General features: G+C 56.7%; 1 protein-coding gene across 19 annotated transcripts in view; it reads left to right on the top strand.

Moving 5' to 3' along the window:
- Positions 1–3,399: 3,399 nt before the first annotated feature.
- The window catches only part of SNED1 (sushi, nidogen and EGF like domains 1), a 142,043-nt gene continuing 123,391 nt past the window's right edge, over positions 3,400–22,051 (top strand). For 14 of the 19 annotated variants that reach the window (XR_014265013.1, XR_014265014.1, XR_014265015.1 and 11 more), the window contains exon 1: positions 3,400–3,956. Coding sequence is in view for 13 of the 19 variants with exons in the window: in XM_082466000.1 (XP_082322126.1) it covers positions 3,744–3,956 (213 nt within the window). In the remaining 6 variants the exon portion in view is untranslated. The remainder of the gene's footprint in view (positions 3,957–22,051) is intronic. The other 5 variants (XM_082466002.1, XM_082466005.1, XM_082466007.1 and 2 more) reach the window with 3 other exon arrangements.

Genomic DNA, 22,051 nt, shown 5'->3' on the forward strand with positions numbered 1-22,051 from the left:
TTTCTGACTGAACCTAGTAACGGAGTTGCCATATGTTGTGAACTGCACAAAAAATAGGTTTCATTCTGCCTGTCAGCTCTGCCTGATTATTGGTGGCTGTGTTGAGAAGGATTCTGAAGTTCAGCCCAGACTCAGAGGGGAAGAGCATGGTGACCCATTAACAACGCTGCTCTGGGCAAAGGAGGCGTTAGTGGTGGTGTTCGCACCCAGATATTCACCAGCTTGCAGCGGCCCATTGGAACGCATAGCAACCCAGCGGCTGCCCCCACCATTGGAGAGCATGGTACAGACAGGAAGGGTAGGGCCGTGAGACACACACAGCTCTGATGCTCGGGGCCTGGCATTTAGTAGGCAAGTCCCTTCCCTTCCTCCCCGACCCGGCGACCCGGTGGGCAGCTCCCTTGTGGAGGAAGGACCTGAGGGTTGGCGGGTGGGGAGGAAGGACCCGGAAGCTGGAGATTGACACTTGGAAAGTGTCAACACTTGCCTCTCTGCGGTGGCCACTGGCATCTCAGCGTCACATCTTTGGGACTGAATCTCCCAGCACAGAGGAGGTGCCTAGTAAATGCGCACAAATGAAAGAGGAATACACCCCCAGATGCAAAAGGGGTAGGAAAGATTTCTCAACATTGAAATGAGAGCCACGCACTATTCGACCAATGTTCTTGCTGGCGATTTCTGGACCCTCCTTGCCCAGACTGCTCCCGGGAGACGTAAGATTTTTTATATTTCAATGAAAGTTCAATCAATGTAGGAGACGCTGTTTTTACTTGTTCGACATAAAGTTGTATACTTAGGAAAAATGAATTTTTCTGATGGAGATAAACTGCTGTTTTCTTAAATATTTCCAATGGTGAGCGTGTGGCTTCCGTGTGAGACTCTTACGGTCGCCCGCACCCACATGTGGACCGCTGTGTACCTTGAACCAGGGCCCCCCATCTCTGCCGCAGTGAACCAGCTGCACCAAGACCCCATCCATCCTTAGGGTGTAGTGACCACGCCGGGTGGGCCTCCGCAGGAGCCAGATCCTACCTGCCCCTCCAGGCCCTGTGACCTCCCGACCTCATTCCCGGAGCAGGTAGGGGTCTCCCTGAGGTTTCACCTACGTGGAAGCCCCAGGTGCGCGGGGCGGGCAGGAAGGAGAGAGAGTGGGAGGGGGTGCAGCCAGCCAGCCTCCACCACCAGCAGCCCTGCTGGAGCCCCCGTCCCAGCCCTGCAGGGACCAGCCGGCCAGGCCAGGTTCGGTGGGGGAGACACTCCCCACCCTGGCCGGCATGGGGTCCTGGGGCTTACCGAGGTCGGCTCCGGGGCTCCCCATCTAAATTGCATACACACTCAGGCCCTAAATTAAAATGTCACAGGCCTGTTGGGGAGTCTCGGGTTTCCTGGCCGCGGAACACGAGCCTGCTTGATAAAACGATTTTGGTTTTGATAAATGTGGACTTTCTGTGGCCAAGACAAAGGCACCCTTGAGTCTGGAGGGGAACCTGAAACAGCACATTGCTGAAAAGTATTTCCTGATAATATTTTTAGCACCTGGAAAAAAAATTTTTTCTCTTTTTCGCCTGTGGAGTTGTGTGTGTGTGTGTGTGTGTGTGTGTGTGTGTGTGTGTGTTTGAATGTAATGCCCAGCATGGTGGGGCCTCCTGTTAACCCCCGGTCTCCCAAATGGGACTGCAAATGGCCCAGGGTGAGGGCCGTGGAGGGTCAGCAGGCCTGTGCCTGGAAACACACAGCCTCGCTGGGGTCGCGACCCAAGGTCTGCCTGCTGAGCGCCACTGTGTGCCCAGGGCACGGGCCCCTGGGGCAGCCCTGCCCACAACAGGCCCCCAGGTGGACCCAAAACTTAGCCCAGAAGTGAGCCTTTACTAGGGTCCCCTGAGGCATGTGCTCAGGAGAAGGTCAGCAGTGCCCTGGAGGGACCTCCTCGGCCTAGGCGGCCTACCCAGAGGAGGAGAGTGCAGCTGGGGGGAGGATAGGGCGTGTGCCCCCTCCCACCCCCTGCAGGAGGTGGGCCAGTCTAGGAGGGGGTCAGAGGTCAGCCTGGACAACCCACTGCCCCACCCCCGTGGTTTGGTGCAAGCTGGGAAGTTCTGCCCCTTCTCCCTGTCAGGGAGGGGCCACCTGCCCTCCCCCCTGAGGAAACAAACAGGAGAGGGCTTTCCCCTGGGCCCCAAACCCACGGCACAGACGGCAGAGGGCTGTCAGGTTCCCACAGAAAACCCACAGATGGAAAAGCACGTCCTCCTGGGTTCCCACCAAGGTGACCAGCCTGCTGGCAGCTCTGACCCCCACCGGGACTTTGCCAGCGAGGCTCACGAGGGACCCTCCCTGTCCAAGGAGGGCGAGGCTGCCACACCCCTCCTCCGACCTTGGCCATGACTTGACCTCTGTGCTGCAGCCTGGCTCAGGGCTTCCCACCACCTCCCCACTCAGCATCTGAGCCAGCGGGGTGCCAGGCTTGACTTGTCCTCACGAATCAGCCCCACCAGCACCCGAGAGCAGAGAGGGTGGAGAGCCCCGGCGGTCGGGCCCTGCACTGGGCCTAGGGACCAGAGGTGGCCAGATGCTGGCCCCCTGTGGAGGACAAACACTTGGAGTCTGACTCTGAGGACGAGGTCCTGCGGCAGGAGAAGGGTTGCGATGGCCACAGGCTGGAGACACAGAATCTGAGTTGTGGGCACTCGAGGGCCTGCTCCCACCCACGGGGCATCTGTCCACTTGCCCCCAGGCCGGCGTGGACCAGCCTCCCCGACGGAAGGCTGCTTTCCCCGGGAGTTGGCCCCAGATTCTCTTGCTGTGAGGTTTCCTTAGGCCCCCAAATCATCTCCCCCAGCATTTCTCCTGATGTGGCCATGCAGGGCAGAAACTTTGCTTAATGCCCTGAAGTCGCCCAGGCCAGAGTCCTCCTCACATAAAACCAGACGGCAAGCCTCAGAGCCGGGTGGGCAGCATGAGGCTGGCCTCTGGCCACTTCCAGAAGGGTTCATCCGAGCACCGCTCGGGGTGGCCCCCGACCGACGACACGCTGGCAGGAGGGTGACCTGGTCCCCTGGGCGACAGGGGCCTGAAAGGACACCCAGGAAGCCTGCCCCCAGGCCCAACAACTCACGCAGGCCTGAGGGTCTGTCCTGGAACTGCTTTGTGGACAAGGCACCGCCTCTGGGCCGGCCCCACACGGGCGGCTGGGGACCCACGGAGGAGGAGGAGGAGGATGGCCCCGGCTGCAGGGCACGCCCGCAAAGCCCTCTCCTCGCCGGCCAGGTCACCTCCGGGGGGCGCGGGGCCGTGGGCTGGGCCTCCCGCCCCTCTTGGCGCTTTAAGAGCCGCCTAATTTGCATGGCCCGGCCCGGCCCCGCCCAGGCCCGAGTGACCGCCCGGTTGGATATTTAAATCGCGGCCGCAGGGGCGGGTCCGGCTCCGAACGCGGTCCCGCCCGGCGCCTTCCTCAGCGAGAGGCGACCGGAGCGCGGCCCGGCCGAGCGGGAGCGGGACTCCGGAGTCCACCAACGGCGCGGCCGCGCTGCCCGCACGCCCGGCTGGCCGGCCTTGCGCGCCACTCCCGACCGCGGCCTCGCTCCTGCCCCGCGGTGACCGCAAGCCCCGCTCCGTCCCCCTGCGGCCCTTCCTCGTCGCCTGTCCGTCCCCGCTGTGTCTTCGCTGTGTCCCGCGCTCCGTCCTTCTCTGTCCCCGTTCCGTCCCGCTGTGTCCCCCGCTCCGTCCCCGCCCGCCGACCCCCGGCGATGCCGCGCGGCGCCACCTGGGCGCTGCTCCTGGCCGCGGCCCTGGGGCTCGGGGCGCGCGGCGTGCGCGGCGCGGTGGCCCTCGCCGACTTCTACCCGTTCGGCGCGGAGCGCGGCGACGCCGTCACCCCCAAGCAGGACGACGGCGGCTCCGGGCTGCGGCCGCTCTCCGTGCTCTTCCCGTTCTTCGGCACCGAGCACTCCGGCCTCTACGTGAGTAACCCGAGCCCGCGGGGGGCGCCAGGGAGGGTGCTGCGCCCCGGCCGCTGCCCGCCGCCCCGAGTCCCGCCGCCGCCGCCAGCAACTTGGCACCGTGGCGGCCAGAGGTGGAATGAGGACAGCGCTTCCTCCCTCCGGCGGCCAAGGCCGGACAGCGGCCCGCGGGAGCGGCGGGCGGGGTTGGGGGCCCGAGCTGCGGCCCGGCCACCTTGGCGAGTGGAGCGGGGCGCGCCCGGCCCTGGCCCCTGCCCCTGCCGGACCGCCTGGGGCTTGGGCTGCGGGCACTGAGCCGTCTGCCCCTGCCGGGCCCAGCGCAGCGGGGTGAGGGGAGGCCTGCCCCGTCCCGCCCCGTCCCGGTTCCTTCACGGACAGCAGTGTGGCAGCCGGCGGGTGCTTCCTGGTTCCTCAGTTTCCCGAGTGGGGCTCCTGGCCCCTTGAGTTCCTCACTTGGCCTGCCAAGGTCTCAGCCCCTCCCAGGGCCACACGGGCCCCGTCCCCAGTTGACACCTGAGGCCCACTTGCTGGAGGCTGGGATGCGCCCAGACTTTCAGGGGTGCTGGGGGAGACTCAGCAAGCTGGTCCTCTCTGAGCCGCCCTTTCCCTCTCCCTCTCCTCCTGAGCCTGGGCGCTGGCCACTCAGGCCCGGACCTTCAAACAGGATTCCCAGAGGGAGCTCAGGAGAGTGGGGACAGCTCAGGCTGAAGGACAACAGAGCCGCTCCCGGGGGGACCCGGGGCCACTGAGGGAAGGCAATGTCGCGCCTCATCACTGCGTCGAGCATTTGCTGGGGGGGCACCGTGTGCTGTCCCCTGAACCCCAGCTAGAAAAGTGCTGGCACCCTGTACCTCCAACACCATCGCCCCGCCCTCTATCACTTCCAGCACCACCTCGACCTCCCCCCCCTCCGCCATCAGCACCAGTGCCTGCACTGCCAGCTCCCCCATCAGCCCTGTCACCTCCCCCGTCAACACTGCCTCTCTCCGCTGGACCCCAGCGCGGCCGCCAGCATCACCAGCTACCCTCCCACCACAGCCGTTCCATCGCCAGAGGTGGCAGGGGCAGCCGTTCTCTCTGTAGGTGCCACCCAGTGCAAGTTCCCCCGGGCCAGGACTTGGACAGAGGGGCAGGCTGACTTCCGGAAGTATGGGGCGGGGGGCAGAGCTGTGCTCAGGGTCTTCGGGAGCCAGGGAGGCCCATACGTCCTAGAAGGGGGAGAGTCACTCCAGGTCACAGGTGAAAATATTATTGAAAGGCTGACCCTCTCAACAGCCTCACCAAAAACACCTGCCCCTGCCGAAGCAGCTGGAGACGCGGTTCTAAAGTGGAGGGACGTGCTAGCAAAGTAACGGTTTCACCCGAAACCAGCACGTGGTTCCTCGCAAAACCTGTGTCTCCACAAGAGCTCTTTCCTGAAAAAAGCGATTGTCCGACAGACACCTGCCCATGGGGACTTAGTGAGCCCACTTCACCTCTCTTTGCTCAGGAGGAAAGACAGTGGAAATCTGGAGGGCCCAGGACACCTTGCCCGAAATAACTGCCAGGGCTCTGTGGTCGAGGAGGGAGCACGGCGGAGGGTCAGAAATGAAGCCAGTTAGAGAAGAGAAGGCATTTATTCCGAAGCAAGTGGGTCAGACCGGTGCCTCCCAGCCCGCCCAGCCGACAGGATGCTTCCCTGCATTGCCCCGTCTCTGACCCTCGTCCAGCCGGGCGCAGCGTCAGCCAGCCCCGAGCCCAGGTCCCTGCATCCGGCTGAGTGAGGACCCTCCAGGGCTGGACACCCCGCCCCGGCCTCTGCCCCCTAGTCCCCGGCCCGATGCCCGGCCAAGAGCAGGCTTGTGGAGTGAATGGCCGCACGGGTGAGTGAATGGAGGCCTCGCCGTGACCCTGCGTGAAGATCAGTGCTTTCTGATCAGAATCGACCCTGGCAAGGACTCAGTCCTGCCGCGTGCGGGGTGGCCCCCTTTCTAGAAAGCGCCATCGTTTTGCTTCTTTCTCACGTCGTAGCAGCCGTACGTGGTAACTTGTGAGGCTCTGAAACTTGTTGAGAGTCCCTTCTGAACACAGACCAGGCCGGCCCTGCTGGTGGGCGTGGAGCGCGGCAGCTGGGAGGGAACTTCCTTGCAGGGGAAAAAAGCTGGACAAGTTCACAGGTAGAGACGGCATCTGTGCTGTGGCCTGCAGGCCCGGCCGAGGTGCAGCGTCCGCCCGGGGCGGCCATGGGGACTGAGAGGCCGTGAGCCTGGCCAGCGGTTGTGAGGAGCCCCCGTTTCCCCGCAGAAGCCCCCAGGTGCAGCCCCCGCCAAGGGTGGGGCCTCGGGGCTACAGAGGAAGATCTTGGTTTATTTGGCATCAGGAGCCCCAACTGGCAACCCCAGGGAGCGCTTCTGCTCCTTCATCGGGGAAGGAGTGCCAGGTGGGCGGTGTCTGCGAAGGTGCCGGGCACCCTGAGAGGGTCCACACGTCTGTTACGAGGGTGCAGTGGCCGAGACATGGGTGCGGGGTCTGCCGGCTGTGTCTCCAAGGCTGAGCTGCTGGGGGTGGTGCACAGCGTGGTACCCGCCTTGGTGTGCCCCCCATCCTTCCCCCGCAGAGCCTCTTCCAGCCCCTGCTGGCCCCTCACGCACGGAGCTGTGACACCCTTGACCTCTGAATCCTGGGGACTTTTCCTTGTCCCGGTCTTTTGGAGCACCTTGGGGCCGGTCGCAGAGAGCCCTGAGTGGGAAACGGGAAGGGTGTAGGCCCCGGGGCGGGCAGTGGCACCTCCGAGCCCGGGGGAAGACATGTTGACAGTTGATTTGACCTGCGCCCTGGCCAACAGCCCCTCTCTCTGGTGTCCCCGGCAAGGCTGGCTCCACACCTGGTGTCTGCTCATCCGCTGACATCCCCACCAGGGGCACAGTCCCCGCCCAGCCTCTCCCAGACCGACCGCCCAGGGGAGGTCCACAGGCGGCCCGGGACCGGTGGCTGGTCGCTTCCTCTGAGAGCCCCGGCTTCCCGACCTGTGCAGCCCGTGGCACATTTCCAACCAAGACAGTCAGCTGGCTGGCCACCAGCTCCGAGCCATCTGGAAAACCCACCCTGACCCACAGGACAAAACCCCTGAGACGGAGGCAGGCTTGGCAGTGGAGCTTGGCTTTTCTGACCTGAGGAAGCCCCCGCAGAAACGCACGAGCCCCCTGGCTGGGAGGAGAGGCCGCAGCCCCCGGGGGGCAGACAGGGTCCTGGGCAGGCCCCTCCCCATGCTCCCTTCCTGGTGGGACCTGGGGAGGAGCGGGGCAGAAGCAAGGGGATCCGGAGGTGGAGGTGGAGGTGGAGGTGGGCAGGGGTCGAGGGAGGGTCCTGGGGTGGCCTGGCAGCCCCACGTTGGGGGAGAGCGCCGGGGCGAGATCCAGGGCTGGCCCCTCGGCCTGGACCTCCCGGCGGCCCGACAGAGGGTGGGCAGTGCAGTCCTCCGCTGCCCAGAGAGGGAAGTGGGCCTCAGATTCAGGCCCAGGGGCCTTGGGACTCCTGCGTCCCGCTGCCTCCTTGCCATTCCACCCCGGCCGTAGTGCGGCCCAGACAGAAGTCCTGCCTCCTCGGCCACCCTGGGAGCTCCCCTGAGACCCCCCCTCGTTCCCACGTGGTCAGAGCAGGCAGCTGGGCCTGCAGCCCTGCCTTGGAAACACTCCCACTTCCCAGGGCGGCCACCCCGCTGGCCTGGGCGCGTGCGGCACCTCCTCATGGGCCTCCGGCTCCTGGCCCGGCCCCTCCAGCCTGTCCGTGGGGCGGCTGAGGGAGCCTTTCCCAGTGCTAGTGAGACCTTGCCTTTTTCTCCTGCCCTTACCTGCCCCCTGGCCTTGAGGCTGGGCGGTCCGGCCCCGTGTACCTGTGCCCACCCCGTCCCCCGCCAGCCCCCCCCACCTCCCTCTGCTCCAGCCATACAGAACAGTTCACCCTCAGCCACTGTGCTTGCTGCCAGCTCGGGGCCCCTCCCAGGACAGGCAGGTCTCCTCCCCTGAACGGGCCCCACTCCCCCAGCCTGGTCCCTGCTCTCCCCGCGTGTTGCTTCTGACCCCACCTCGGTTGTTTACCCTGCACGGGGTGTGTGCCCTGCAAGGCACATCAGTACACGGTCATGGCACCCACGTGTGTTTGACTGTATTTGGACATCGTGATGGGGGATGTGGACGCAGGTATGTAGGTGCGTATGCCCACCGAGGGAAAGCAAAGCAGGGACACCTCAGCGGCCGTGAGCAGTCCTCGGGCTCAGATCCTGGTTCCCAAACACCAGTCGCCACTGAAAGGAGCTGGGGCTCTTTGGAGATTATACGGCCACGGCAGGAAAAGAAGAAAATGAGCTTGGAAAAGCTTGTGCCAGAAAGTAATAGAGTGATCAAAGAATGATCGAGATGTGGCAAAAGGACAGAGGCCATCCGAAAGGGGCTCTCGCTGGCCATGGCTGGACAAGTGAAGCATTAAGTTAGTGGTAGTAACAGACTTCAATCCTTTAAGGAAAGGGGAGCCAGTGCGTTCACGCCGATATGAGCATAAATACATGATTAAATGTATAAACGAGGGAGAAAGTGGTACCGATCGCACTGCCTCGGTGCTGAGTGTCCTGCCCCGGGTAACCGTGTGTGTTCTCAGTAGAGGATGTCCTTGCTCAGGGGAATACACACTAGAGGGCTCAGGGGGTAAAGGGTTATCAATTCTGCAGGGTAGTCTCAAGTGGTTCAGGAAACATCTATGTAGAAGGAGAGAGAGCATGATGAAGCAAATGGGGCAGAATCCTAGCACTTGGTGAATGTGGATCAAAAGTATGAGGAGTGCCTTGCAATTTTTCTGTAAGTTTGACATTCTGTCAAAACATAACGTAACCTCTAGGGAATGCCTCTGGCAGGAACACCCGGAGCCCTGGGCACACACCTGGCCACCCTCACTGGGAAGCCAGCCTGGCCGGCTGGGAAGGACTCAGGTGTCCCCTTCCTCAGCTCTCAGGGGCTGTGTGAAGCTAGAAATGACCAGCTTGCCACAGCGTGCCTCCAGGACAATCCACCGTTCACTCACCGTTGACTTATTTGCTAATTCATTTAGTCACACATTCATCCCAAAACCTGGATGGAGCCCTAGCTCTGGGTCGAGGAGTGGGCACACACCGGCAGCAGTGTTTTATTTTTAGTCTTAAAATTTTGTCTCTTCTGTTCACGGTGCTCTCCCGGCCTCTGGAAGAGAGCTAGCTTGTAGAAGCAGCTCCGTAAATGTCGGCTGTTCATCTTCTGATTGTCGGGATAATACGCCCATAATTCCATCTTCCCAAACAAGCACTCTGAACGTTTTGGCGACATCCTTCCTGATGCGTTTTCAAGCGCGTTTGGGGCTGCCATTTCATACAAATTTCCATTTTGCATATTTCGTTCAATGTTTTACCGTGAGCATTTTCCAGTGCCTTAAGTTTGCTGTGAAAAATGTGCTTTTTGGTGACAGGATAATATTCCATCCTATGGCTATGCCATAATTCTTTCAAGCAGTCACAGCTTGTGGGCTGTGTGGGTGGCTTCAGTGTCTCCCGGGATGCTCTGGTGCACATCCATCCTACGCACATCTTTGTCCCCGCAGGTCTTTTGTTCTCTCCGTTCCTCACAGTAAGTTCCTCCAAGGGGGCTGGCTGGGTCCCAAGGAATGTGCTTTTCAGGGCTGTCTCCCTACTGCCCCCTGCTGCCCAGAGGGTGTCCTTATTTACACCCTCCTCTGCTGGGGGAAGGGGGCCTCCTCAGCTGACCTGAGTCAGCCTGAAGGGCACAGCTTCCGGCCCGCCAGCAGATTCCAGGCCACGCAAGGTATCTGTGGTCCAGTCGACGATGGGGTGGGGACAGTGGGCAGGCCCAGGGACAGAACAAGCGGGAGGAGCCTGGGCCCCAGTGGACACTTCTCCCATGGCTCTGAAACCAGGCGGCTGGAGGGCGCTGCCCAGCTCGTTCCCTCCCCCCGCTCCCCCCCGACCCCGTACCTCCCCACAGGGGGTCCAGCCTCAGAGCCTCAACAGCCATAAACTGGCTGTGTACACACGGGGGCAAGTCCTTCATTAAACGCCTGCCGTGTGCGAAGCATCACCGTGCTCCCCAGCCCGAGGGCTCGGCTTGGGCAGAAGTCTGAGTGCTGGGGGGTGAGTCCAGGGTGGGAGGAGTGGGCACCGTGTCTGGGTATAGGTCCCAGGACCACGCTGTCCTCCAGGCAGGTCCAGGGGCCTGGTCGAGGGCCAGACGCAGCCCCCTCGGGCCCTCACATACATCCTGCAGCGAATATTTCCCGCCAGCTGCTCTGGGCAGAGGGGCTGTTGGGCACAGGCAGCTCTGGAGCTTGCTGGGGATGGGGCCTGGGGTAGGGCTGGTGTCCCGGGGGAGTGGCCACCATCCCCAGAGTGAGACTGGCAGGGTGAGAGGCCTAGGTGTGGGAGCAGAGGCGCACCGTGCCTGCACTGGAGGTGGCAGCCAGGGGCGGTGGCTGCAGGGTGACAGGGGACCCGACGTGGCCCCAGAGCTCAGGGCAGCAAGGTCAGGCTGTGCTGGGCCCAGGGGAGGAGGGCGTGGGTGCCCACGCGCAGGGCATGTCCAGGGGCCTCTGGGGGCTTGGGATCTGGTCCTAGGGGGGCACCTGGCCCAGGTGTGCCAGAGGTGAGGCAGGAGCTGCCACCTACACAGGGAAGGAAGGGAAGGGCCGTGAGGACAGCTGGAGGGACAGGACACGAGAGGGGCAGGTGCCTGGACCCCCCGCCCACCGGAGAGGCAGCCCCTGTTGGAGGGGGGTGGGGCTCAAGGGCCTGGGCTCTGGGCCATAGGCAGGGCCACAAGGCCCGGCAGGAGACGAGAGGGTGGCCACAGGGAGGCCCCGGACAGCTGACGACAGGGGGCAGGGGAGGGAGGTGGCAGAGAGTTCGGCCCCAGCGCCTGCGCCCTGAGGGCCCGGCCTGGGAGGGGGAAGGGCCGTCCCCCCAGCGCTGCGGGGATCCCTCCTCCCCCGAACGCTGGGCACTGAAGCCAGCCCACTGCCCCGCCCGCAGGCCGCGCCCTGGCTGCCCAGCAGTGGCCCCTTCCCCCGGTCCTCTGTGGCCCTCCTGCAGCCAGGCGAGGCCACCTGGCACCCCGGGTGCTCAGGCGAGGGCCAGCCTCCCCTCCTCGCCAGATCTGGGTGTCCAGGACCCCACCTTGCCCGGGGGCCCAGGGCGCTGCCCACGGCTGTCCTGAGAGCAGGACCCCAGCCCCGAGCTGTGCTTGTGGAAGGAATCCTGGTTCCCCAGAAAGCTGCCAGGAAATAAAAGACATGCCTACATTTTTCAAAACAAGCTTATAAAAGGCCTCAGAGCTTTATTGTTTTATTTCTGGCAGAGAAGTCAAAGCAGGAACCAAGGCCCCGCCCTTTCGGATCTGATGTTTGCAGAGCTGGGGTGCTGTGACCGCAGGGTCCCCAGCTCCCCTCCAGGCTTGCCCGCCTGGCCCAGAGCAGCCCCTCGCCCAGCGAGGGTGGCACCAGCCAGCCCCAAGCTGCCCAGTTCAGGGACCAGCCAGACACATGTCACACGCTTTCGGCTGCAAGTGGCCTCCGAGAGACTCTCCAGGACATTTCCGCTCTCTCCCAGTTTTATCCAAGTCGGAAATGCCACCAGGCCATCTCTCTGCGCTTTCTCCTGGCCCAGCGGAGGGAGGGCCGGCCCCTCCTGCGAAAAAGGCCTGGGTGCCTTTCCCTCTGCGGGCCACACGCACCCCCAGGTCAAGGGCAGGCTTCCTCCACGCCCCACGGGCCCCCTTCCTGCTGCACGTGGCCTCAGGGCCTCCCCAGGGGACCAGCCCAGGCCCACCTGGCTGGCCTCAGGTCCTGAGGGGCAGCGGGCGCAGGGCGGCACGTTGCAGGCCCGGACCCAGCCGACGGCCGGGCCCACGTCAGGTTTCCGATAAGTCAGTGGCTGAAGAGCACACTGGCGCCAGGCAGGGGGTCGGGGTCGAGTCCTTTCTCCTGTTTTCCCGCGTGTTGCGTGCTTTACAGAGTGCTGTTGCAAGTAGAAAAATAATAATAGTAAGACTGATATTCTGTGCGAGTAGCATTCACTGGCCCTGAAGAAGGAGAGGGACCCCGGTGGGGTGGGGGGTGCCGTGCCGCTCCCCACGCCACCAGCCCCCGCCCGCCCCACCGGAGGTTCAGACGTTCTTCCCTGGAGGAAGGCAGTCCAAGCACGCTCCGGCCCAGGTGGCCCCGGCCCTGCTCTGCCCTGGCGCCGCCCCGTGGGGAGGGCGGCAGCCATCTGGCGGCGGCGGAGAGGGGAGCCGGCGGGGGCCGAGTGCTGGCGGGCAGGCCGGAGGCCTCTGCACACACCGCACACACCTGAGCGCCAGACTTCAAAGGCAGGAAGGAAACTGGGCAGAGCTTCTGTGGGAGCCACGGGACGGGGGCCAGGCCAGCCGAGGAAGACGGGGTGCAGGATGCAGGGGGGGCGGGGCAGGCGGTCCCACCCGGCAGGTGGCCACGGCCCCAGGGACCCTCTCTCCAGCCTGCAGCGCCCCCCCCATCCAACGGTGACTCCTCACCCTGACTCTGTTTTCCTAAACACGGGCAGAAAAGGGGACCCAACGTAAGTGTGCAGCAAAAGAGCAGATGTGATGCCAGCCCTGAGGGACGGCGGCCCCGAGTTAAGGCCTGTGGTTGCTGGCTCCACCCGCACCCGCCGCCAGCTCGTTAGGTACAGAGGCCGCGGGTGTTCCCGCCGCAGGACACGCTTGCCAACCCGGTGGTTGTGGATGGCTGTGAAAACGAGGTTCTTCTGTTCTTTTTTGTTCGTGAGGCTGAGCACATCTTGTTCGCTTACCGTTGGATTTCCTCATTTGTAAGCCCCCTGTTAAGTCTTTCCTCTTTTCTACCGAGTTCCCGTTTTTCTTGTTACTTTATGGGAGTTTGTGTACATACACCAGGTCACAAGTGTTGCGAACATCTTTTCCCTTTTCTCTGCACCTTACTTCATGCTCTTTGGTGCGCCTTTGGGTGAATAGGCACTCTTGAGTTTAATGCAGTAAATGTACCCGTCTTTATTTTTATGGTCAGAGGTTTTTTGTGCCTTTTTTTTTTTTTAACATTTTATTTATTTATTTGGCTGCGTTGGGTCTTAGTTGTGGCATGTGGGATCTTCCGTTGCTGTGCGCGGGCTCCCTAGTTGTGGCGTACGGGCTCAGTTACCCACGGCATGTGGGATCTTAGTTCCCTGACTGGGGATGGAACCCGCGTCCCCTGCGTTGGAAGGTGGATTCTTCACCACTGGACCGCCGGGGACGTCCTGTGCCTTATTTGAAAAATCACCTCGAAGTCTTGAATACGTTCTCCATGGCCCCCCACAACAGCATCTCTGCCATGCGGCTTGGTCGTTCACACCTCCGTGCCTGCACATGTGGAGCTGGGCACGAGGTAGGCCCCCCCCGCCCCCCCGCCGAGTGCGCGCCTGGGCCATCTCCCGGCCCCCCTCCTGCCCACCTGTCCGATCACCGTTCCTTGTGAGAGCCCAGCGTCTGCTACAGTATCCATCCTGGGCCAGCAAGTCCTTCCGTCTTTTCTTCTCCAGGAAGTCTTGGTCCTTCTTGGCTTTGCCTTTTCATATAAAATTTACAGTTGGCTTATCAGGTTACACACACACACAGACACACGTCTGCCGGGATTTTTACTGGGATTGCGTGGAGTATGAAGACTGATGCGAGAACTGATACCTTTACCTGGGTTGACTCACGTGGCCCAGGAACAGAGCACGTTCCTGTGTTTATTTATATTGTCTCTGACATTCTCAATACAGTTTTAGAACTGATGGCGGGAAAGCCATGCACATCTTTTGTTAGATTTATTCTTAAGGACTTGCTGTTTTCTATACTATTGTAAATGGTGTCTTTTCTTCATTTCTTTTCGAAGTACTTACTGCTGTGAATGTAGAATCACACTTGAGTTCTTACCTTTTCTAATTTTGTATGTAACAACCAGGCCAAGCCTCTTATTAATTCTGCTGCATTATCTGGATTCTTTTGGATTTTTCCACATTCACATTCATAGCATTTGCACCTGATGATAGTTGTTTCTCCCTTTCTAATCATTTTGCATTTTGATTCATTTTTTGCCTTGCTGTGCTGGCTGGATACATGCCGTGTTAGCAGGACCCAAAAAGAAAGTGTTCCATGTTTCACAATTAAACATGATGCTTCTTCCTGTTTGCTTTCAAGATGCCCTTTTTCAGATTAGAATGTCCCCTCATATTCCTATTCCTATTCTCATATTCAGGGAATTTTTATCACATGTGGATGTTGGCTCTTAGTAAATACCATCTCTATACCTATAAAGATGATTATATGATTCTCACCTTTAATCTGTTAAATTGGTCACTTAAATTGATTAAATTAATTGGATCCAGGCACTGGATCTAGGGGCCAAGAGCAGTCACCTCCCCCCGGCACCCCCGGGGGCTGAGGTGGTCCCTGCCCAGGTGTGGGTTCAATGCTCTCACTCCTCAGCCACAAAGCCAGTGTGCCCGTCCTGGTCCCATTAATCACCTCCTCCCCTAGCCATCCTCTGCTCACACCCAGACCTTTCACCAGGAGGGCTCAGGTGCAAAAGCAACAGGCATTTGCGTAACATGTACAGACACCATTACATCCCCCACAGGGGCCCCCGTGGACCACCGCAGATGACAACACACAGTGTCCTCAACCAAGTGACCGTGTCTCCAGGACCTGGAACTCTGTCATCCAACAGAAAGTGAAATTCGAACCCCGCAGCCCCTGTAGGGGGGCTGCCCCTGGGGGCGCACTTACCAGGCTGGGCAGGGCTGCTCTCAGGGAGAGGGATGCGTCACGGTGCCAGGAACGGTCCAGGCAAGTCCCTGTTTTCAAAGGAGGGCTGTGTAACCCTGTACCCACACCCCCCTTAGTCCTGGCCACCATCCAGAGGGCAGCCAAGGGGAGCTGAACCCTTCCTGGGGCCACGTTTGGTGAGCAAACAGCCCGGCCAGGGTGCGAGGACCTGGGCAGACGAGGCCGCAGGGGCAGAAGCCTTTCAGGATGATTTTGAGGAGGCTGGTCCAGGGTCGTGACACCAGGTGCCCTCAGAGGATGGGGAGCACGGAACGCTCATTGGACACCTGACTGTAACCACTGCGGGGGCCCTTGAGACCCCGGCCCGTCGCTGCCAGACACAAATGGTCCAGGGAGTCGACAGTGGCAGTGCCGTGGCCAGAGTGGGCTGATGAGGCTGGAAGGGCAGCACCGTGACGGCAAAGTGTCAACAGCAGTGGGACCCCCATGCTGGGCCTGGGAGGGGTCAGAGGTGGTTCACGAGGCTGCTTCTGTGGACACAGGCCTGGAGTGTGGTAGTGGATTTTGTGCCCCTAACGCAGAGCCCTTTCTTTCGCTGGGTCATGGTGGTGGCTGCATTGCCATCCCTGGTACGAGGAGGGACACAGGGGCGTCCCCGTCAGTCCCATCAGAGAACAGCCCCACCCTGGGCACCTGCCCGAGGGACCCGGACCATGCAACCATCAGCTGCAGTCTGTTCCCAAAGATGGGCATCCTTAGTTGGCCGGGCTGGGCTCTGTCCGGTGGCAGCGCCGGCTTTTTCTGCGGAGGGTCCGGTTGTGAACCTCTGCGCATCGTGGCCGTAAGGGCTCGGAGCAAAGGCGTGGGCGCATCTGGGTTCCCGCAAAGTGCGGCCCACGGAACCCCGCCCAGGCCCGTCTGCGTGACCTGGGACCTGCGAGTGTGGTTTGTGTTTTTAAAGGGCTGTGAAAACAAAAACAAAAGGGGCAAAGAGGCGTATGCGAGGAGACCGTATATGGTGCACGGGGTGAAAAGTGTTTACGATCTGGCCCTTCAGCCGGCAGTCTGCTGACCCTCAAGCAGGCCCTTAGCAGCCCCCGCACGTCAGTACAAACCTGGCGCGTCCCTCAGCGCTGCTTCCGCGGCCGGGGGAGGGCGGCGGGGGCGGCGGGGAGCCGGTGCTTCCAGTTCTGCCCACGCGCTGACTGACCCGGCGCCGCTTCCGGAGTGGGCGCTGGAGCCGGACAACTGCTGCCCCCCAGTGGACACCATGGGGCCCAGCTTAGCTGGGCCATCGGCGAACCAGGCAGGCTCTTAGGGCCCCTCTGGGACCCGAGGTCCCGCTAGGCCAGGGCTGCGCTCCGAGTGCCGAGTGCCGGGGCGGAAGCTGAGCCCCCTCAAGGGCAGCTGCTGTTGTTTCACGTAAAACCGAGACGGCTCGTGGCACAGGGACCTCTCCCTTTGGCCATCCCCCCTGCTGGGCCCTTCGCTTGCTAGTGGTCAAGTTCAAGTCCGCACGCCCCAGTGGGGATATTGGGCAGAGAGTCACAGGCCCCGCAGATCACACTCAGCTCCTACGAGCTCTCCTGGGGAGCGGGCAGCGCCCCAATTTGTAAACAGCGTGCAGTGGGCCCTGCCTCGGGCAGGGGGCGCTGCTGGGCAAGGACAGGCCTCCGGGCTCCGGCTCCGCTTGGCCCCTGGACGCCAAGTCCTTTCTGCTGCAGGGCCTGCGGGCGGGGTGTGTGCTGCCCTGTCCTCTCCATGTGCAGGGCCCCTGGAAGGAGAGCCCGGACACTTCCCGGACGGACGTGCAGGCAGCGATCACTCGTTCAGACACAGAGGCCACGTGGCCCAGATCCACCCACAGGGCCCCTGAAGCTTCCCATCCCCACTGCAAACCCGTCTAAACCCCAGGAGTCGAATTTGGGCATCTTCTCTTCCTACAGGAGCGCAGGAGGTGGAGGGGCCGCGGGCAGAGCAGAGGTCATCTCCCTCTTTAGCCTTTAGCCCCTCTTTTCTGCACCCCTGCACTCCTGGGCGCTCCCTGCTCCCAGAGGCCCAGGGTCAGGAGTGCCTACCTGCCACCTTCCTCCTGCCTTCCTTTTTTTTCCTTTTCATTTCTCTTCTTTCTTTCTCTTCCCTCTTCATCACTGAGGTATAATTCACATACCGTACAATTCACCCTCTTACAATTCAATGGCTTTTCATATATTTACAGAACTGTACATCCATCGCCACAATCACCCTTGGAACATTTTCCTCACCCCAAAAGAAACCCTTCGCCCCCGAGGAACCATCCTCCAACTTCCCAGCATGCCCCTGACCTAGGCAATCACTAAACTACTTTGTTTCTATGGATTTGCCTATTCTGCATGTTTCATATAAGTGGAATCATACAGTGTTTTGTGACTGGCTTCTTTCACTTAAAATGATGTTTTCAAAGTTCACGCGTGTTGTGGCCTGTGTCAGTACATCATTTCTTTTATTTGCCAAAAATATTCCATTTATTTGTACCATTTATCCACTCCTTAGTTGATGCAAAAGAGGATTGATTACTCCCTTTGGCTATTATGAACAATGTTGTTATGGACATCTGTGTGTACCCTTTTGTGTGGACATGTTTTCAGTTCTCTTGGGTGTACATGGATATATATCTAGGCATGCAATTGCTGGTGCATATAGTTATTCTGTGTTTAACCATGTGAGGAGGTGACATCGTCTGTTTTCCAGAGTGGCTACACATTTTGCATTGCACCAACGGTGTGTGAGGGTTCCCGTTTCTTCACGTCCTCACAAGCGTTTGTTATTATCTGTTTTTCCCGTGACCGCCATCCTAGTGGGTGTGAAGCGTTGTATCACTGTGGCTGTGATTTTCATCTCCCTGACTGATGCTGAGCATCTTTTCATGGGGTTGTTGGCCGTTTGTATATCTTCTTTGCAGAAGCACCTAGTCAAGTCCTTTGCACTTTTTTTATTGGGTTGTCTTTTTCTAAAGACTGTTTTTTACGGCAGTTTTAAGCTCGCAGCAGAATTGAGAGGAAGGCACAGAGAGTTCCCATATCCTCCCACCCCCACTCATGCACAGCCTCCCTGTTGTCAGCGTCCTCCACCAGAAGGTACGTTTGTCACAACTGATGAACCTACACTTCCACGCCATCATCATCCCCCGAAGTCCACAGTTTACATTAAGGTTCACTCTTGGTGTTGTACACTCTATGGGTGTGGACAAACGTCTAGTGACGTGTACCCATCACTGTGGTATCATACAGCATTTTCACTGCCCTAAAAATCTCTGTGCTCCACCTGTTCATCCCTCCCCCAGACCCTAGCAAACTACTGATCTTTTTACTGTCTCCATAGTTTTACCTTCTCTAGAATGTTATATAGTTGGAATCATATAGTATGTGGCCTTTTTAGACTGACTTTTTTCATTTAATATGCATGTAAGTTTCATCTATATTTTTTCATGGCTTGATAGCTCGTTTCTTTTTAGCACTGAGTAATATTCCACGGTCTGGATGTACCGCAGTTTACATATCCACTCACCTACTAAAGGACATCTCAGTTGCTTCCACGTTTTGGCAATTATGAATGAAGCTCCTCTAAATACCTGTGTGCAGGTATTTGTGTGGACATAAGTTTTCAACTCCTTTGGCTAAATACTAAGGAGCACAGCTGCTGGATCTTGTGGTAAGACTATGTTTAGTTTTGCAAGAAACTGCCGAACTGTCTTCCACAGCGGCTGTACCGTACGCATCCCCACCAGCAGCGAACGAGAGTTCCCGTTGCTCCACACCTTCACCAGTGTTTGGTGTTATCAGTGCTCCAGATTTGGCCATGCTAATGGGTGTACAGTGCTATCCCATTATTGTTTGAATTTGCATTTCCCTGATAACCTATGATGTGCAGCAAATTTTCATATGCTTATTTGCCATCTGTGTATCTTCTTTGGTGAGGTGTCTGTTAAGTCCTTTGGCCCAGTTTTTGACAAGGTTGTTTGTTTTCTTATCACTGAGTGTTAAGAGTTCTTTGTAAATTTTTTTTTTTTTTAAGAGCTAAGTGTCTGGCTTTTTTTTTTTTTTTTTTTTTTTTTTAATTTATAGCTGTGCTGGGTCTTCGTTTCTGTGCGAGGGCTTTCTCCAGTTGCGGCAAGTGGGGGCCACTCTTCATCGCGGTGTGCGGGCCTCTCACTATCGCGGCCTCTCTTGTTGCGGAGCACAGGCTCCAGACGCGCAGGCTCAGTAGTTGTGGCTCACGGGCCCAGCTGGTCTGCGGCATGTGGGATCTTCCCAGACCAGGGCTCAAACCCGTGTTCCCTGCATTGGCAGGCAGACTCTCAACCACTGCGCCACCAGGGAAGCCCCATCTTTGTACATTTTGAATAACAGTCTTTATCATATTTGCAAACATTTTCCCCAAGTCTGTGGCCTTTCTTCTCATTCTCTTGATATCGTCTTTCACAGAGCAGAGGTTTTTATCTCCTTTTCTTACTGCATTCGCTAGAACTTCTAGTACAATGCTGAAGGTGGGTGGTGAGAGGGACATCCTAGCCTTTTACCTCATCTTAGTGGGAAAGCGTCTAGTTTCTCACCACTAAGTATGATGTTACCTGTAGGTGTTGGTTTTTTTTTAACATCTTTATTGGAGTATAATTGCTTTACAATGGTGTGTTAGTTTCTGCTTTATAACAAAGTGAATCAGCTATACATATACATATGTCCCCATATCTCTTCCCTCTTGCGTCTCCCTCCCTCCCACCCTCCCTATCCCACCCCTCTAGGTGGTCACAAAGCACTGAGCTGATCTCCCTGTGCTATGCGACTTCTTCCCACTAGCTATTGGTTTTACATCTGGTAGTGTATATATGTCCATGCCACTCTCTCACTTTGTCCCAGCTTACCCTTCCCCCTCCCCGTGTCCTCAAGTCCATTCTCTAGTAGGTCTGCGTCTTTATTCCCATCCTGCCCCTAGGTTCTTCATAACTACCTGTAGCTTTTTTGTAGATATTCTTTATCTCCCTCTATTCCTAGATTATTGAAAGTCTTTATCATGAATGGGTGTTGGATTTTGTCAAATGCTTTTTATGCATCTATTGACATGATCATGTGATTTTTCTTTTTTAGCCTCTTGATGTGATGGATTACATCAATTGGTTGTTGAATGTTGAACCAGGCTTGCATATCTGAGATAAATCCTACTTGGTTGTGGTATACAATTCTTTTTATACATTGTTGGATTTGATTTGCTAATACTTTGATGAGGATTTTTGTATCTATGTTCATGAGCACTATTGGTCTGTAGTTTTCTTTTCTTGTAATGTCTTTGTCTGGTTTTGGTGTTAGGGTGATGCTGGCCTCATAGAATGAGTTAGGAAGTATTCCCTCTGCTTCTATCCTCTGAAAGAGATTGTAGAGAATTGCTATAACTTCTTCTTAAGTGTGGTAGAATTCGCCAGTGAACCCATCTGGCCTGGTGCTTTCTGTTTTGGAAGATTATTAATTATTGATTCCATTTCTTTAATAGATATAGGCCTATTCAGATTGTCTGTTTCTTCTTGTGTGAGTTTTGGCATATTGTGTTTTTCAAGGAATCAGTCCATTTTATCTAGGTTATCAAATTTATGGTCATAGATTTTTTTCATATTATCTCTTTATTATCCTTTTAATGGCCATGGTATCTGTACTGATGTTCCCTTTTACATTTCTGATGTCAGTAATTTGTGTCCTCTTTTTTTCATAGATAGCCTGGCTATCAATTTTATTGATCTTTTCAAAGAGGCAGCTTTTGTTTTGTTGATTTTTTTATTGATTACCTATTTTCAATTTCATTAATTTTTTTTTCTTGAATTCTTATTATTTCTTTTATTCCACTTACTTTGCATTTACTCTGCTCTTCTTTACTAGTTTCCTAAGGTGGAAACTTAGATTATTGATTTTAGATTTTTCTTCTTTTCTAATATATGCATTCAGTGCTATAAATTTCCCTCTAGGCACTGCTTTCACTGCATCCACAATTTTGGATAAGTCGTGCTTTAATTTTCATTTAGTTCAAATATTTTTAAATTTCTCTTGACATTCCTCTTTGGCCCATGTGTTATTTAGAAGTGTGTTGTGTAACCTCCATGTAATTGGGGATTTTCCAGTTATCTTTGCTAGTTACCATCTGTCACCTAGTTACCGTCTGTCGCCACACCAAGTTATTACAATATTATTGACTGTATACCCCATGCTGATTTCTAGTGTGGTCTGAGAGCAAAATATTGTATGATTTCTATGCTTTTTAATTTCTTAAGGTGCGTTCTATGGCCCAGAATGTGGTCTATCGTGGTGAATGTTGCTTGTGAGCTTGAGAAGAATGTGTTTTCGGCTGTTGTTGGGTGAGGTGGTATTTCTGTTACATCTAGCTGTTTGATGGTGTTGTTGAGTTCGGTTATGTCCTTCCTGATCTTCTGCCTGCTGGGTCTGTCCATTTCTGGTAGAGGACGACGGAAGTCTCCAGCTGTGATGGTGGGCTTGTCCATTTCTGCGTGTAGTTCTGTCAGCTGTTGCCTCATGTAGTTCAATGCTGTGTTAGGTGTATACACATTAAGCATTGTCTGGACTTCTTGGAGAACCGATCCCTTTATCATTATGAAATGCCCTTCTTTATCCTTGATAACTATCCTTGGTTTGAAGTCGGCTCTGTTTGAAATTAATATAGCAACTCTTGCTTTCTTTTGATTACTGTTAGCATGATATATTTTCCCCCATCCATTTACCTTTCATCTATATGCGTCTTTATATTTAAAGTGAGTTTCTTGTAGGCAACTTATAGTTGGGTCTTGTTTTTTGATCCACTCTGACAATCTCTGTCTTTTCATTGGTGCATTTAGACTATTGATATTCAACGTGATTACTGATATGGTTGGATTAATATCTACAATACTTGTGACTGTTTTCTATTTGTTACCTTTGCTCTTTTTTCCTACTTTTGTCTTCCACTCTCTTCTGACTTTTGGTTTTTTTTAGTTGAATTATGATTGACCTAGTTACCATCTGTCACCACACCAAGTTATTACAATATTATTGACTATATACCCCATGCTGTACATTTCATCCCTGTGACGCATTATTTTGCAACTGAAGTTTGTACCTCCTCTTAGTCTCCCTCACCTGTTTCACTCATTGTCCCACACCTCCTCCCCTCTGGCAACCACATGTTTGTTCCCTATGAGTCTGTTTCTGATTTGTTATGTTTTTTCATTTGTTTGTTTTTTAGATTCCACATATAAGTGAAATCATA

The sequence above is a fragment of the Balaenoptera physalus genome (genome assembly GCF_965194825.1).
Source record: "Balaenoptera physalus genome assembly, chromosome: 6".
Taxonomy (NCBI): Eukaryota; Metazoa; Chordata; class Mammalia; order Artiodactyla; family Balaenopteridae; genus Balaenoptera; species Balaenoptera physalus.